General features: G+C 38.0%; 1 protein-coding gene across 3 annotated transcripts in view; it reads left to right on the top strand.

The window, feature by feature from the left end:
• LOC145999466 (uncharacterized) overlaps positions 1 to 15,309 on the top strand; it is a 61,071-nt gene that overhangs the window by 9,321 nt on the left and 36,441 nt on the right. For all 3 annotated transcript variants that reach the window (XM_083136431.1, XM_083136432.1, XM_083136430.1), the window contains exons 2-4: positions 5,593 to 5,675; positions 11,787 to 11,939; positions 12,602 to 12,799. In XM_083136431.1, coding sequence (XP_082992557.1) covers positions 5,634 to 5,675; positions 11,787 to 11,939; positions 12,602 to 12,799 — 393 coding nt within the window. In that variant the 5' untranslated portion in view covers positions 5,593 to 5,633. The remainder of the gene's footprint in view (positions 1 to 5,592; positions 5,676 to 11,786; positions 11,940 to 12,601; positions 12,800 to 15,309) is intronic.

The following is a 15,309-nucleotide window of genomic DNA, read 5'->3' as shown; positions in this document are numbered from 1 at the left end:
CCTGTATCCTTTGGTGGTGGTAAGGATGTAGTTCTTGCTCATGCAGAACCTCCCACATGATGCTGCGAAAAACACCCATTGCATGCACAATTGTTCACGTACTTGTTGACGGGTCCTGTTCAACGTGGTGCACTACAGTCTCTTTCAATTCGGGCATGCGGCATCTCTTTGGAGAAGCACAGTCCTTCCTATCGGTGGTGAAGGTACCTCATTCTTTGAGCCGTTGCGTAATGCTGGCAAGAAGAGTATGCGATGGAGTCGCATATTGTGGACAACGCTCTTGATACAGCCGACGAGCTGCTCTTCCATTTCACTCTGCTGCTCCATGCACAAGGATCATGTCCGTGTATTTTGCAAACATGTTCATGTTCACAGGCACGTGAATGGGGCTCCAGGCAGGATACCGTGGCAGGGTAGCTGTCACGTGCCATCAGGTGATCTATCCCTAGTTTCTACGTACAAAGTGTATCTCAAAACACTGAGAAGAATGTACCTGTGGCAATTTTTTTTTGCTAGAATCTACAAGTATTTTATAATGAAGCTACAACTACAATTTTATAAATATAGTGCTGCTACAGTTCCAAAATTTGGATATGTTATAAATGTCAGTATCCTCAAATTATTTATCACTACAACTCTACATTTCACGTGGAACATTCTGGAAATAAATAAGTATTTCCTTGTCTGTGATACATTGTTTTGATTCCATAAACCATGAACCTTCAATGCACCATAACAATATCAAAGTTGCATGCAAGCAGAAAAGTTCACCTACAACTCTCAGCTTCCTTTAGTTTCTCTTGGTTGTCAGTGTTGCCAGTCTGTATTTGTGGCAAATTGAAAAGTCTCTGTGCTTAATTTTTTTTCTAGTTTGTTATAAGTATTATTACAAAAGAGAGATATATGAGTGATGCAGTAGGCTGTTAACAGTTGGCAATGATGACCGGAGTTCTCAGGAAATCCACGCCATATGAGCCGCGAAGTGTTATTCGTTTTTTATGGTGCAAAGGACAAACAGATATCCACAGGGAAATGGAGCCAGTGTATGGGGACAAGTGTTTATCAATGCGAAGTGTTCAGAGGTGGTGCAAGGAGTTCGAAAATGGATGGGAAATTGTGGAGGACAATGAGCAATCGGGTCGACCTCTTCGACACCGGACAACATTACCCATGTTGATGAAATGGTGAAAGCTGATCGACGTGTTCATCTGAAGGACACACCACACCATTCTCTGCTGTTTTGACTTGGGAGTGGAATGCATTACCCACGTTTCATCGCCAGTGACAATCAGGTCCAGGAAACTGTCACCCTCATCGACTCAACACAGCAAATGGTTCAGTGACATGACCATTCGCTTGCCCTTGTGGACATCATCAAGAAGCTTAGGAACCCACCAACACGACACCTTGTGGTATCCAAACGAATCATGAACAATGTCGTAAACACTGCCATAGGAAATGCCAAGTTCACTGGCAATGTCCTGTTTGTGGCTGTTCCTTCTTTGCACCATAAAAGACGAATAACACTTCGCTGCTCATATGGTGTGGACTTCCTTAGCACTCTGGCCATTTTTGCCAACTGATAACAGCACCATGCTGTTGAAGAAATCAGAAGTTACGACAGGGCTGTTCCAAGAAAAGCCTACTGTATTGCTCGTATATCTCACTTTTGTAAAAACACTTATAAGAAGTTAGGAAAATATTAGGCACAAAAACTTTTAGATTTGCCCTTGTACATTGATGAACAAAGTTGACTTTAAAAATTAGCATTCTCTTCAGAGGTGGTCATCCTCTTAAGGGTGGCCCTCATGAAGGCAGACCTCACCCTTATCCTCTGAATACTTGTGAGGGTGAAAGTTGAATCGTGACAGTGAAAGGTGAGTCATGAAGGTGAGGGTGAGGGCAAAGTCAATCCGTGTGGGTGAGGTAGGTTGAAAGAAAATGACCACCTCTAATACTAAAAATCTATACCTATAATCTAAAGTGTGAGATTTTGAAATTAAAATGCTAGGAAGAATGCGATGGTTGATACATAAGGCAAATGTTGAAATACTTTGTTTCTGTCTGAGATATACAGTGTGTCTAGCACGAACACTACCAATAAGAAAGTTAACTAAGCAACAAACAGGTTTATTGACATGCGGATTTTTTTAAAAGATAGAGAGACTCAACAAGTTTTATTATAGTGGCAGTGGCCCCATTGCAAGTCCGTTGAGCACATCGCGCTACGACGTCAGGGGTCCCGGGTTCGAATCCTGACCTGGGCATGGATATTTGTGAGTGTCCATTCATCAATTTCATCATATCGTCACTCATCTCCATCTTCGCAAATTAGCCAAAAGTGGCACAAAAAGCGAAGTAAAATAAAGCAAATCAAAGCAAGTCCGTTGAACGTGCCTGTTCATTTCGTAGCCTGTTGCGTATTCGCTCAGTCTGAATTTTCTCGTGCGTTCGCTTCGTGTGGAAATGGTGTTTACAGTGCAGCAAAAAGTCTAATACTGCTATTGGTTAGCAGAATTTAAAATTCCAAAAACTGCCCAGAGGAATTTTCGGCAAAAGTACCAGCAGGAACCACCAGAAAGACATTCAATAACAACCTGGCATAGAACTCTTCGTGTAACTGATTCACTGTTGAAGAAAAAAATCGTGTAGCAAGAAGGTGTCCCTGATTGATGTCGATAGAATTGATGAAACATTCCAGTGAAGCCCCACCAAGTCCATTCGCCATGCAAGTAGGGAACTCGTTATGCCTAGATCAACTGTTCATGATGTTGTCCACAAAAGACTGTGTCTTCATGCCTATAAGATACAGTTGGTTCAGAAGTTGAAGTCTAATGACTTACCTACCAGATACACTTTCGCTGCCAGTATCCTAACCAAGATTGACAGTGACAATGCATTTCTTCGTTGTATGGTGTTCTCTGATGAGTGCACATTTCACGTATCTGGTGGAGTAAACCGACATAACTGTCGCGTATGGGGCTCCGAGAATCCACATGTTGTGAGAGAAGTTGAACGAGTCAGTCAGAAAATCAATGTCTGGTACGGTCTCACAGTGCAAGAAGTCATCGGTCCATTCTTTTTTATTGAACAAACAATCAATGGAAATGTTTATTTGGACATGCTTCATAAAAAAAAAAAAAAAAAAAAAAGGTAAAGTGTTCCCCTGTGCTTAGCACCACGCCATGAAGGCGTATAGGGGGTGTGGGGGTAACGCCCCACACTTTCTTGATCCGGTCGTGAGTGGGGGTGATGTGATCAGCATCACACCCCTGACCGCCTTTACCCCCCAGGGTTTCCCCCAGGTAACCATGTTATTCGACGCTGGGTGGGCGCCGGGGCCGCTTTCACCGTTAGAAAAGTTCCCGGATTTGAACCGGCCGGGGATCGAACCCGGGACCTTTAGCATGGTAGTCAGGCGCGTTACCGACTGAGCCACCGCGGCCTTCATATTCATAATTTTGCCTTACCTCAGATACCGGAAGGATACATGTTCCAACAAGATGGGACCCCCATGCATTATGCCACTCACGTTAGGGATCGTTTAAATGAAGTCCTCGAAGGTCGTTGGGTCTAATGTGATGGTCCATCGCATGGCCTCCTAGATCCTCTGACCTTACCCCTCTGGACTTCTTCCTTTGGGGCTCCATAATGGACAATGTGTACAGAACCCCAGTAATTGATGTGGATGATTTGCATCGGAGGATTGTCATTGCTTGTGACACAGTCACCCCGCAGATGCTGGGAAACACATGGCAGGAGATCTGTCGTGCAACAAATGGAGATCTATTGACTACCATAAAAACTTTGTGTGTGTCTCTGTCTTTTAAAAAAAACTGCATGTCAATAAATGTGTTTGTTGCTTAGTTATACAACTTTCTTATTGGTAGTGTTGGTGCCGGACACCCTGTATATATGTTTACAAAATATTATGAATTAACTAAAAATATTGCATGAGAATTGTTACCGTACATTTTTCAGTTCATTTGGAAAACTGGGGTAAGTCTTCCCAATCCTAGAAAAGGCAGTTCACTCAAGTAATGATAGATGTTAAGCTAGGTCTTTAAATTAACAGTGCACAACAGCAAATTGAAGATAATAAATGATATAGTCATGTTATATTTAATTTATGTAGGTAAATATGTAGAAAACCTTCCCCAAACTTTAAATAAATAATGACAGTCAAATGTCAGGTCACAGTAATTCTAGGTAGAATGGGTAAAATGCCACCTCCTAAAACACTTGGAATTACTTTACACATTTTATGTCCATATCTACATTAAACTGTAGAAACTGTCGCTGAACTTGATGTGTCTGGGTAACATTTCATCACATATAATAATGAAAATAAATTCTGAGTGGTGTAATTGACAAGTTTCCTAATTCTACTGTTAAAAAAGAAAGGATTGTCTTGATTAAATTCAAATGTCTAACCTTACCCATACCCCATCTCCCCAACCCAACAAAAACTAGGTACATTCATGCATTTTATATTGTTCATATTTTGGTACATACTAATGTGTACCAGTGTTTCTCAACCGATGGCCCATGGCCCAGTACCGGGCCCTTGCATCAATTATACAAGGCCACAAGAGGTTCTCCTGAAATTTGTCATTTGTTTGCACAGCTTGAAGTGGAAATATTTGGAAAAAAAGAAGTAAAATGCTCCCCTGTGCTTTGCACAACACCATAAAGGCGTATAGGGGGTGTGGGGTGAGGTTCCCACACTTTCTTGATCTCGGCCAAGGTGGGGTTGATGTGATCAGCACCATGCCCTGACCACCTTTACCCTCCAGGTACCCACTTTATACGATGCTGGGTGGTTGCCGAAGCCCCTTGAACAGATTGAAAAAGTCCCGGTTCTCCCCTGTCGGGGATCAAACCCAGGTCTCTCGCATAATAGTCAGATGCCCTAACCACTGAGCTACCACGACTTCATATTTTATATGAAATATTAAAATATTTAATTTTTGTTATTTAGCATTGCTCTCTGCCACTGTTGACGAATTGCAGGGATGAGAATTATTGATGATATGATTACATTGATGAAGAGCACCTATGCTCAGCTGGATTCGAACCTGGCACCTCTGGCATCATAGTACACTGTGCTATCCAGTCTGTCACAGAGGTTGGCTGTACTAGAAATATTGTGATAAATTGGAATATTGCAGTGTTCAAAATGCAACATGCCATTGAAAATCAGCACTTACCAAATTAGCTCAATGACGTTGGGCTGAGGAAACTGCAAGATTTCATTAGATCCAGTGGTTGTCAACTTATTTAACCCTAACTATATATTTGTCAACAAGCCTAGTCTTAATCAAACTATTACTGTTTATGATCATGCCATAATTTATTTATATATGTTAATTAATGGGTAAAGTTAAAAAGTGAGAAAGACCTTTACGTGCTGGGATCGTAAATAGACTTTTAGAAAAAATTTACTGGTTGTGGTCTCACAAAGGTTGAGAATCGCTGATGTATACTAAATGCCCTTTTCTCTGCCTCCCCACTCACCTTTTTTTCTGGCACCACCACTGACATTATCATTTAACAGTAGATTGCATATATTTATGTTTTCCTTTTTTGCAGGAAAAAATTTGAACATTAAAGTTATTCGCTGCAGATGAAATATGCAGGCCCTAACATGTACAGCCGATCAGCAACCATCGTTGGTAAGTAAACATGTAGCAAAGTTGTTTTTTCATGTATCCCTTCATTAGTTTTATGTTGTTTTCGCTACCATATTTTAGATACGGAAAAACCTGCTCACCCGTGAAAAGTTCAAAGTTCAAACGTACACAGTGTGACAACAGAACAGTGTAATGAACCACAAGTTACATCACAATCTATGATGGAGTCTCATAGAAAATAAAAAAGTATTTCATGTACTTACTTATTTTTCATCGATACTTAATAAAGGGAAATATTATTTTTTTACATTACACCCTGCATTCTTTGCTCCTGCTTGATTCCTCAAAATCGTCACTTCTGCAGATGAATCAAATAATGGGTTGATGGGTCTTTGAAATTGAGTGGATTTCAAGGGAGCATGAATTTCATCCGTGAATGTGTTGTTTTGGCAAATAAGTTACAAATTTTGCATTTGGGAATTTATTACACATTTTATGTTTTAATTTGTCATCATATCGTGCCAAAAGTTGTAGATAAATACATTCCATCATTTTGAAGTTACATAAAGTAAACATTGTGTGTCCATCAAAAACAAAACATGCATATCGCATATCACAGAAGATAACAACATCACTTTCTAAATTGCCATTCCATCTAAAATGGTGCAACACTGGGTAGTCTTATTTTTTAAAAAATAATGATTTTGTATAGGTTGTTACCTTGATATGTTACTAGATCTATTTCCTTTCTATTTTTTTTGTTTGTGTATGGTGGCTCTTTTTTGCTATTTCAGATCTTTGACAATTGAATTATATTGGCTTCTGTTACCTGTATTTACGATAACATATTGTATTTGTGTTTTCAGTACTTGGAACAATGTTTTTTGAAACAATATTTCATTTATGTTTGTTTTTGAAATTCTGCTAATATTCCCCTCCTCCCAGTTTTCTACCTCCCATATATTCATTCTTCCATTAAGTATGCAACTCAGAACTTTAATGCTTATTACACTTACAGTATAATACTTATTCAGGGTGACTACTCACTAATTTCTTGAATTCCAGGAATTATGCTTGAATTATTGGCTCCAGGAATTCTGCGTGAATTTTTCTCCGTAGACGTGAAAAACTGCAATTTTTATTAATGCAAATCCTATTGAATTTATTCATATTTATAAATGCTCTGAGGCAAGATTTTCACAGTTTAGCATTTATTTTTATCAAGAAAGGAAGAGAAAGCTGCGTAGAAATAAAACAGAATTATCTCAATCCGTTTACTTTGTTAGTGTCCTTTGCAGAACGATCTATCTTACGGATGGAAGATTATTGCAAGATATCTTGAAGTTGATTAGGTAAATTAGAGTGTGAAATTCTTTTACAATTAACAATTTTTGATAGATTAGTCTATCCAGGAATTTGTGACTTGTGTTTGTAGGTTCATTTCGAATCTGAGTATGTTAAATGGCAAATGCAAACTCCGCACATTATATATATATATATATATATATATATATATATATATATATATATATATATATATATATACACACACACACACACACTGTTTAATTGAATTGAATTGAATTAGAATTTTTGGATGCATTGTAATTAATATATTTGTGTGGGTTGTGAAAGGCGGTAATTCGTAATGTTAAAATAGAAAAATCATCTGTTAGTACCCTTGAATTTTTTAGAATGGGAATTTTTCTTGAATTTTATCATGGTCCTAGAGTGGCCACCCTGTTATTACACTTGCATTCTTAAAATGCGGGAAAATGTAAAATCTGGGAACTTAAGATTGGAGTTCCACTGTATATAATAGTAAAAATATACCAAAATACAAGGTGGGATAAAAGTCACTTACCCCAAACATTAATTGATTTAATATAGGTGGGTTAGGGCACTTAAAAAATATATGGAAGAAATAAACTTTGTATTTTTTTGTTAATCTCACCCTCTCATTTCGTGCCTTATATATATATATATATAAAATATAATTTGAGTAAATTTTCAGTAAAGTAGATTTATATTTAGAGGTTACGCAGACATATTGAAATTTCATAATGTATGAAAATGAGCAAGGATGCGTAATTAATAATAGAGCTAATTTACATAATTTTTATATCTATAAAAACAAAATATTCATACTTATTACAGTGAAATTATGAAAGAGAAATGAAGTATATAGAATACATAACACCTCACTCCTGTTCTGAAATTATTTCCTCAGAAAATTTTTATTACAATCTTGGTATTTCTTTTCGATGCTCCTGAACCATTTGAAGAAAAAAACACTGTTTCTGCTCTCCTGTCAATAGTTGATCATCATTATTTGGGCCTGATACTATCACAGGCAGGCGATTTTTCTTTTCTTTTTCAGATACATCTTGCATCAGTCTTACATGTTATTCCACCCCTTAGATTTAAAGGCTTTTTGTATGTTAGTTACTAGCTCGGAGCAAATAGTTTGCCTTTACCTTCTTATGGACAAGTGGCTTTAAGTGTAAAATTTTCCACATTTTGCTATTTAGCAATTTCTCTTGCATTTTTTTTTGTCATCCTCCATGGCAGAGTGGTTAGCACAGCACACTACAATGCCAGGGGTTCAGGTTGGAATCCCAGTATGGGCATGTGTGCTCTTCGTGAGTGTCCGTTAATCAGTGTCATTATCATCACTCATTCCCATCGATGGCGCAGTGGTAGCATCGTTGCCTTGTAAGCAAGTTGTCCTGGGTTCGATACCCGGTGGAGGCACATAGTGGTTCGGATCCCACTTTAAACTGTAGGCCCAGTCCCGATTAGCCTTACTGTGCATAAAGCGGACTTAAAACACAAAATCAATCAACCATTGTCACGTTTAGCCAGAAATGGCAGAAAAGTGACTAAATTAAAAAAGAACATCAAATCAAGTGAAGGTTGCTTTACTGCCCGTTCTATGCAGGAAAGATTGGAAAAACCTGCCTTGCAGTGCATGACAAGCTCAAATACACGGGAAGCACAATCGCGATTGCACTCACCATACTCAGGTATTGTGAAAGCCAGGACAAGTGGGATAATCTTATTTCCTTAACTGACAAGACACTGTTCAACTTGTAGAGATGTTAAGCTTTTGACATTATACCCTTTTGACAAATATTAATATTTGGACAATATGCCCATTATGCTAATTTGCAATAGAAATTCGATGGTGTTGTGCGATCCCTAAATATTATTGGATTGAGCTGAAATATTGAATATATCATGTTTATATTGTCAATAAATGGGAGGGTGAGAAGAAAGAAATTCAAAACTTTATTTTTTTGAAGCATCCTAAGGTGGATGCGTCGGCACGTGTGGGCATTTTCCACCCTTCAATCCCCAAAGAAATTAGCAATGTATATATTTGGGGAGTGTGACTTTTATCCCACCGTGTACATAATTTTATCTGGTATCCCAGTAGAGATATTGAGTCATACAATTTTGAAAACATTTTAAAAAATTGGCAAAGTTAGGACCCTGCGTAGGAAGTTTTAGATGTTTGATCAGGTCTGTAATTTTTATTTATTAATGTCTCTCCAAGAATCATTTCTCAGAATTCATACTTGCTTCCTTTCTGCTGACAGTGGCAATTTTTTTTTCCACAGCATGCTACAATGCCAGGAGTCCCGGGTTTGAATCCCATCCTGGGCATCGGTATTCTTTGTGAATGACTTTTCATCATTGTCATCACTCATCCTACTTGATACTATTAGCAAGAAATGGCATAATATAGCCACTAAAGAACAAAATGTCTTTCAATTTTTTCCCCTTTGTTTTTGAAAAATTGCCCGGTGGAGGTACATTGCATAGTGGTTTGAATCCCACTTTAAACTGTAGCTCCAGTTTCAATTAGCCCAGTGCTCTTGAACGTTTTTCATGTAGTCGGTTATTTTCACATTTTGTAAGGGACTGACGGGCCACACTGTTCCAGGCACATTCACTGAGGCAATGGTAGCTTCTTTACAAATAATTAATGGTTTCTGTTGTTGAGAATTCATTCACCCACTGTACTCTTTACTTATTAAACAGCACACCAGTATGCAAAGAACACTGACAAGTTCTGAATTGAGGGTAGGCATTTCAACACAACAAATAAGCATAATCAAACAAAATTGTTATTTTGCCAATAAAAAATAATAATTAACCATTCATACACAAGCATTGTAATAAACCCCTTCAATAAGAGGAGTGTGATTAGTTTTTTTCTTCACTAGCATGTCAATATTTGCCTTGAAGTTGGATGGCACTACATGCAGACAGTTCTCAAGATGTGTCTTGGACAGTCGATTCCCCAACTTCAATTCCACATTTTTCATTTTAGAAAAGATCTCTTGGCAGACATAGGAAGCACTGAATAGAGATCCAATGAACAGGGCATGATTATACAGAAAAGGGAATTCTGATGCTCTCACATATTTGGAGTAATACTTCATCACATCCACATTATTAAGTCAGTATTACAATGTAATTTTGATAAATTTCATTTGCGTGTTACCTGGAGCATCTTCGACATCTTCACTGAAAGGGGTGGAGAATATCTTAAACATGATACTCAGTGGCATATTTGTGATTTCATTTTGGGGGGGGATTTTTGGTTTTTTGGACTAGATGAAAACAGTTTGCATAATCATTCCTGAATGACTTAAAATGCAAAAGTTTTGATTGAACATCAATGATGTCATGAACAGTGAGCTCTTAATTTGTTTTTAAGGTAATGAATGATTACTAAGTTCGTATTGAGTCTGGCTCCATTGTGTGTAATACGAGTTGCATTCAAGTTCTAAGGTCTTCTTGAAAGTTGATGAGGCCAGATGGCAGCATGGTCTGCCTCGTAGGAAGCTAATGGTGCTGTCTAGCGACAGGTGTGTTTTGATACTTGAAATGGAACCATTTCATTGGAAGAACAGCATGTTATTATCCATTTTCTTCGCCTGCATGAAGATACACCCATCGATATTCATCTTCAATTGACTGAGACATTCTGTGGTGCTGTCATGGACGTGAAAAATGTGTGTTCGTAGGTCCGACATTCAAGGAAGGCCGAACACCATGTGAAAACAAACCAAAAGAGCCTAGGCCACAAACCAGCAACCAGTTACCGCCATTGCTGAGAAAATGATGTTTGAGGACAGAAAAGGTTTTATACTCACACATTGATATGCTAAGGGTAGCACAGTGATGGGTACAAAATATGAAGCATTTTTGAGGACCAAGTTGCTTGCAGCATTTCGAGAGAAATGGCCGGAAAAGGCTGCAACTGTGTTCTTTCATCAGGACAACGCACCAACTCATCGGGCAGTCATTGTTCACATGTTTTTCACATTTGAAGTCATTCCACATGCTCCGTCCATACTCACCTGACCTTGCACCTAGCATTTTATGGCTCTTTCCTGCATGCAAGGTCGCACATTTCCAAACCATTCCGCTGTTAAAATCAGCGATTTTCAAGTATACAAAACAGACTCCTAAAGAAGCATTTGCAATGGACATGCTATCGTGGTGCCAGCATTGTGCAAAATGTGTACATCTAGAGGGAGGTTATGTTGAGAATTGACAACAGTTTCAGCTTTCTGAGGTGAGTAAATTTTTCAGAATAAATTAGGGGACCTTAGAACTTGAATGCACCTCGTATTTCCTCTGAAATATCGTATCTGCATAAGCATGAGATACGTGTATCTACAGCAGAGCTACATTATCATAATAGCAATTGCAAGAGTACCCTTTTAAACTTTCAATTCCATTTTTTTGGGGCAGGGGATTAAAACACCCCATGCAGGGATAAAAATAATTTTCTTTTGCCAGGGTAAAATTTTTTGTGGGGGAAATCCCCAGAACCCTCCTCCTTATTACTTCACACACTATATCCAAGTCACACTGAATCCATTAAATAATATATTATCAGTATAATTTTATATTGGGCATGTGTAAAGATTGTAAATAGTGGTTATCCAACATGTCTATAATGTTTGCTATTAACAGTAAACATACAAAGCTGTCTGCTGTACAATTGCATATTTTGACTTAGGTGCTTTTTCCCAAGCAGCGTAGTTATAATCATATATATATATATATATATATATATATATATTTGGTGTTGTTTTGTTTCTCTCAGTTTATGAAGTTCATTTTATTTAGATCCAGGTGACAGGCACCTTGACAACTGCAAGGGCAGTCACTACCATGTCGCTGGTAGAACTTGGAAAGAAGTTGCTCGCTTGTGCCAAGATTGGTGACACAGAACAAGTAAGGAATCTCATGACCAAGGGAGCTCCTTTTACAACAGATTGGGTAAGTAGAGAATTTCAAAACTTGTGATTTTACCTTCTGTTTCCTTCTTGAAAACATGATTAGGAACATAATTCATGAAATTTGAAATAGTGTAAGTAGAAAACGTACCTTTCCTCTTGCACGATATACTTCTATTCATATTCTATATGGTTATATGATGTGACATTTCACGATTACACTGTTGATGTGTTTGAAGCTATTTAATGTAATCATAGTTTTCTATTTGATAAGGAGCAAGAAGAATAAAGTACAATAATTTGTGCAGAGGAATTAATGGACAATTTACCATTTTGTCATTCACTTCTTAAACGTACATTTTGGAAATCAAAGAAATACAGCTCCTGTCTCAGGTAGTAGTAAGAGAACAAGTGCCATCCTCAAATGACATACAAGTAATTTCTTGCACAAATAACAAATATATAGCTTAAATATTGCATAAATAAAGAAGCTACCCATCTCTTACAATATTTCTTGGCACCCCACTGGCTGTAGATATCCAGTAAAACGTGTCACACTGCCATATTGAATCCACAATTTTGACTGTGTTTGACTTTCTTCTTTTGTTTTTAGAGAAATGTATTAGTGAGAAACATTTCTCTTTTCATTCTGGCTACCTCAACAATATTTTGTTAAATAATGAAGTATATTTTTCATTTTTCTAGTTAGGAACAAGTCCCTTGCATTTAGCTGCACAGTATGGTCACCTACAAACAGCAGAAGTTCTTTTACGTGCAGGAATATCCAGAGATGCTCGGACTAAAGTTGATCGCACACCTCTTCACATTGCCGCACAAGAAGGCCATACTGCCATTGTTGAGCTTCTCATATCCCATGGAGCAGATGTTGATGCCAAAGATATGGTGAGAATTTATTTTGTTTATTCTTTCAAAACTGAAATTTTATTTTTATTTTTATTGATTGATTGATTTGGTGTTTTAAGTCCACTTTATGCACAGGAAGACTAATCGGGACTGGACCTACAGTTTAAAGTTGGATCCGAACCACTATGAGCCTCCACCGGGTATCAAACCTGGGACCCCTTGATTACAAGGCGATGACGCAACAACCACTGCACCATTGGAGAGGCTATGGAATGTTATGCTTTTGGGTCACTGTATGTAAATGATATATGTCTTAAGAGAGGTCAAGTCATCAGGAGCAGTGTCGCTTTGGTCGTTCAAAGATCCACCCTGATTCCCCTCCGTCACTGGAGTCACTCCCTAAAGTCATCATGTTGGCGATGGCTTTGTCTCCCCCTTTCGAATCCGTACCTAATAACTCATTGTCAATTTCACTCCGTGACAAACCGGGTCTTCTTGCCATCTTATATGCCCTTTACTCTTGTTGGAGGAGAAAAAAGCTTCAATGCCAGAGCTTGCCGTGGGTCACACACCACAAGCTGGGGACACACACTGAACGAAAGTTCAAACTCTAATAATTTCAATTCGTCCAACTCGCTTTGTTAGTCATACCCTCCATGTGAACTTACCTAAGTAAACGTGTGATGCAAGTGGCTAAAAATAATCCTACAGTGCAGTTTTGTCGGCTGGTTTCCAATCCTTTGTTGGTGATTGAACCCCGAGACCTATTGATTACAAGGTGATGATGTTACCACTAATAAAAATAAAAAGAGGGCCTCCCTCAAGTTTGTTGCATTTTAACACAGAGCTATTGCTCATCATCATCATTGACTTTCTTTCCCTGCTGCCTCCTCCTTCCCACTCCTGCCGCCGGAATGTCGGAAGGTCGTACTTCTATTGCCAAAGTGTGTTTTGAAACACCAAAATTGTGAAAGAAGCGATGTTTTCGAAACCAATGAAAATAAATTGCCAAAAGAAAAAAATCACAATATTTCGGACATCGCCTCCCCACCCCCAAATTGTAACAATGAAAATATACTTTACCAAAATAGGTTCTAAAAAGTGTGCTTTTAGGTTCCTAAAATAGGCTCTAAAAATCCTAAATAGGTTCTAAAAATCCTAAAAGAAGTTCTAAGAATCCTAAAATAGGTTCTAAAAATCCTAAAATAGCTTCTAAGAATCCAAAATATGTTCTGAAAATACGTTCTAAAAATCCTAAAACAGGTTCAAAAAATCCTAAAATGGGTTCTCAAAATTCTGAAATAAGTTCCAAAAATATTAAATTAGGGTCGAAAAATCCTGATATGGTTCCAAATAACTTAAATGGTACAAAATTCCTAATAAGTACCGATTAGGTTCAATCGTTAGAAAAAATCACAAGAACCGTAAGAAATATTAGTAGGTATTAGGGATGGCCAAATAAATCCAGAATCCGGATTTCGGAAAATTTGAAATCTGGATTCGGAAAATATACTATCCAGATTTCGGAGGGAATCTGGATTTTTGATAAAATCCAGATTTCAGATATAATCCAGATTTTGGAGGGAATCCGGATTTGTGATAAAATCTGGATTTCAGAGGGATTTCGGATTTTGGAGCAAGAACAATTACGGAGGCAAGACAGGTTCTGGAAGGATAATGGATTACAGAGGGAAAGCGAATTTTGGAAGGAAAACAGATTTTTTTTATCCATATTTTCAATAATTGTCTCATGAATTTAACAATATACTCGAATCTACCAACCCAATGTCAGAATGTCTTCCACGTAGTACACCCTGGACTGCATTTAACAGAGTAAGGAGACTATGGCATCTGGACTCACGGCCAGTACAATCCTACGTTGAGGTTTTTTTGTGGTTTTGTGATCTGCACATGTGTGTTTGTGATTGTCCCTTTGTCGGCTTCATCTTATCACAATTCATCCTCATCTTCATGATTAAACACAAATGAATCATATCAATAAATGTAATATGTTGTTCAACTAATAAAGTATGGGCTGTGATAAATTTCTTACAGGGATAAGATAAAGTATCCCATATACAGTCTCGGACACTTCTGGGTTATAACAATTCCATTAACTTTCAATGGAATCGTTTCAACCCAGAAGTGTCCATGACTGTACGAAGTGAAGTACATAGTGAGCAATTGAAGGGCATCAGGGAAGGGACACATAAATGAGGGAAGTAGGGAGGCCATATCAAGATTCACACAGGAAAGATAGATTGATTGAGTTGGTGTTTTAAGTCCAATTTATGCACAGTAAGGCTAATCGGGACTGGACCTACAGTTTAAAGTGGGATCTGACAGGAAAGTTAGGAATGATAGCCAAGAGGCTTTACAACGGTTGATGACATCAGTTACTCTCTCTACTTTTTCCTAGACTAGAGTTGATTAGAGAGAATTTTAATCAGAAGATTTGGTGAATGGATTACCCATACACGCAGATGTGCCTTTTAAAACACAGAGAGAGGGGGGATGGGGGAATACAAGCAGAGAAAAATGGTGGAAGG

Source organism: Lepisma saccharinum, chromosome 15 (genome assembly GCF_977018435.1).
Source record: "Lepisma saccharinum chromosome 15, izLepSacc3.1, whole genome shotgun sequence".
NCBI lineage: Eukaryota > Metazoa > Arthropoda > Insecta > Zygentoma > Lepismatidae > Lepisma > Lepisma saccharinum.
This window is presented reverse-complemented; position numbering and strand designations above follow the sequence as displayed.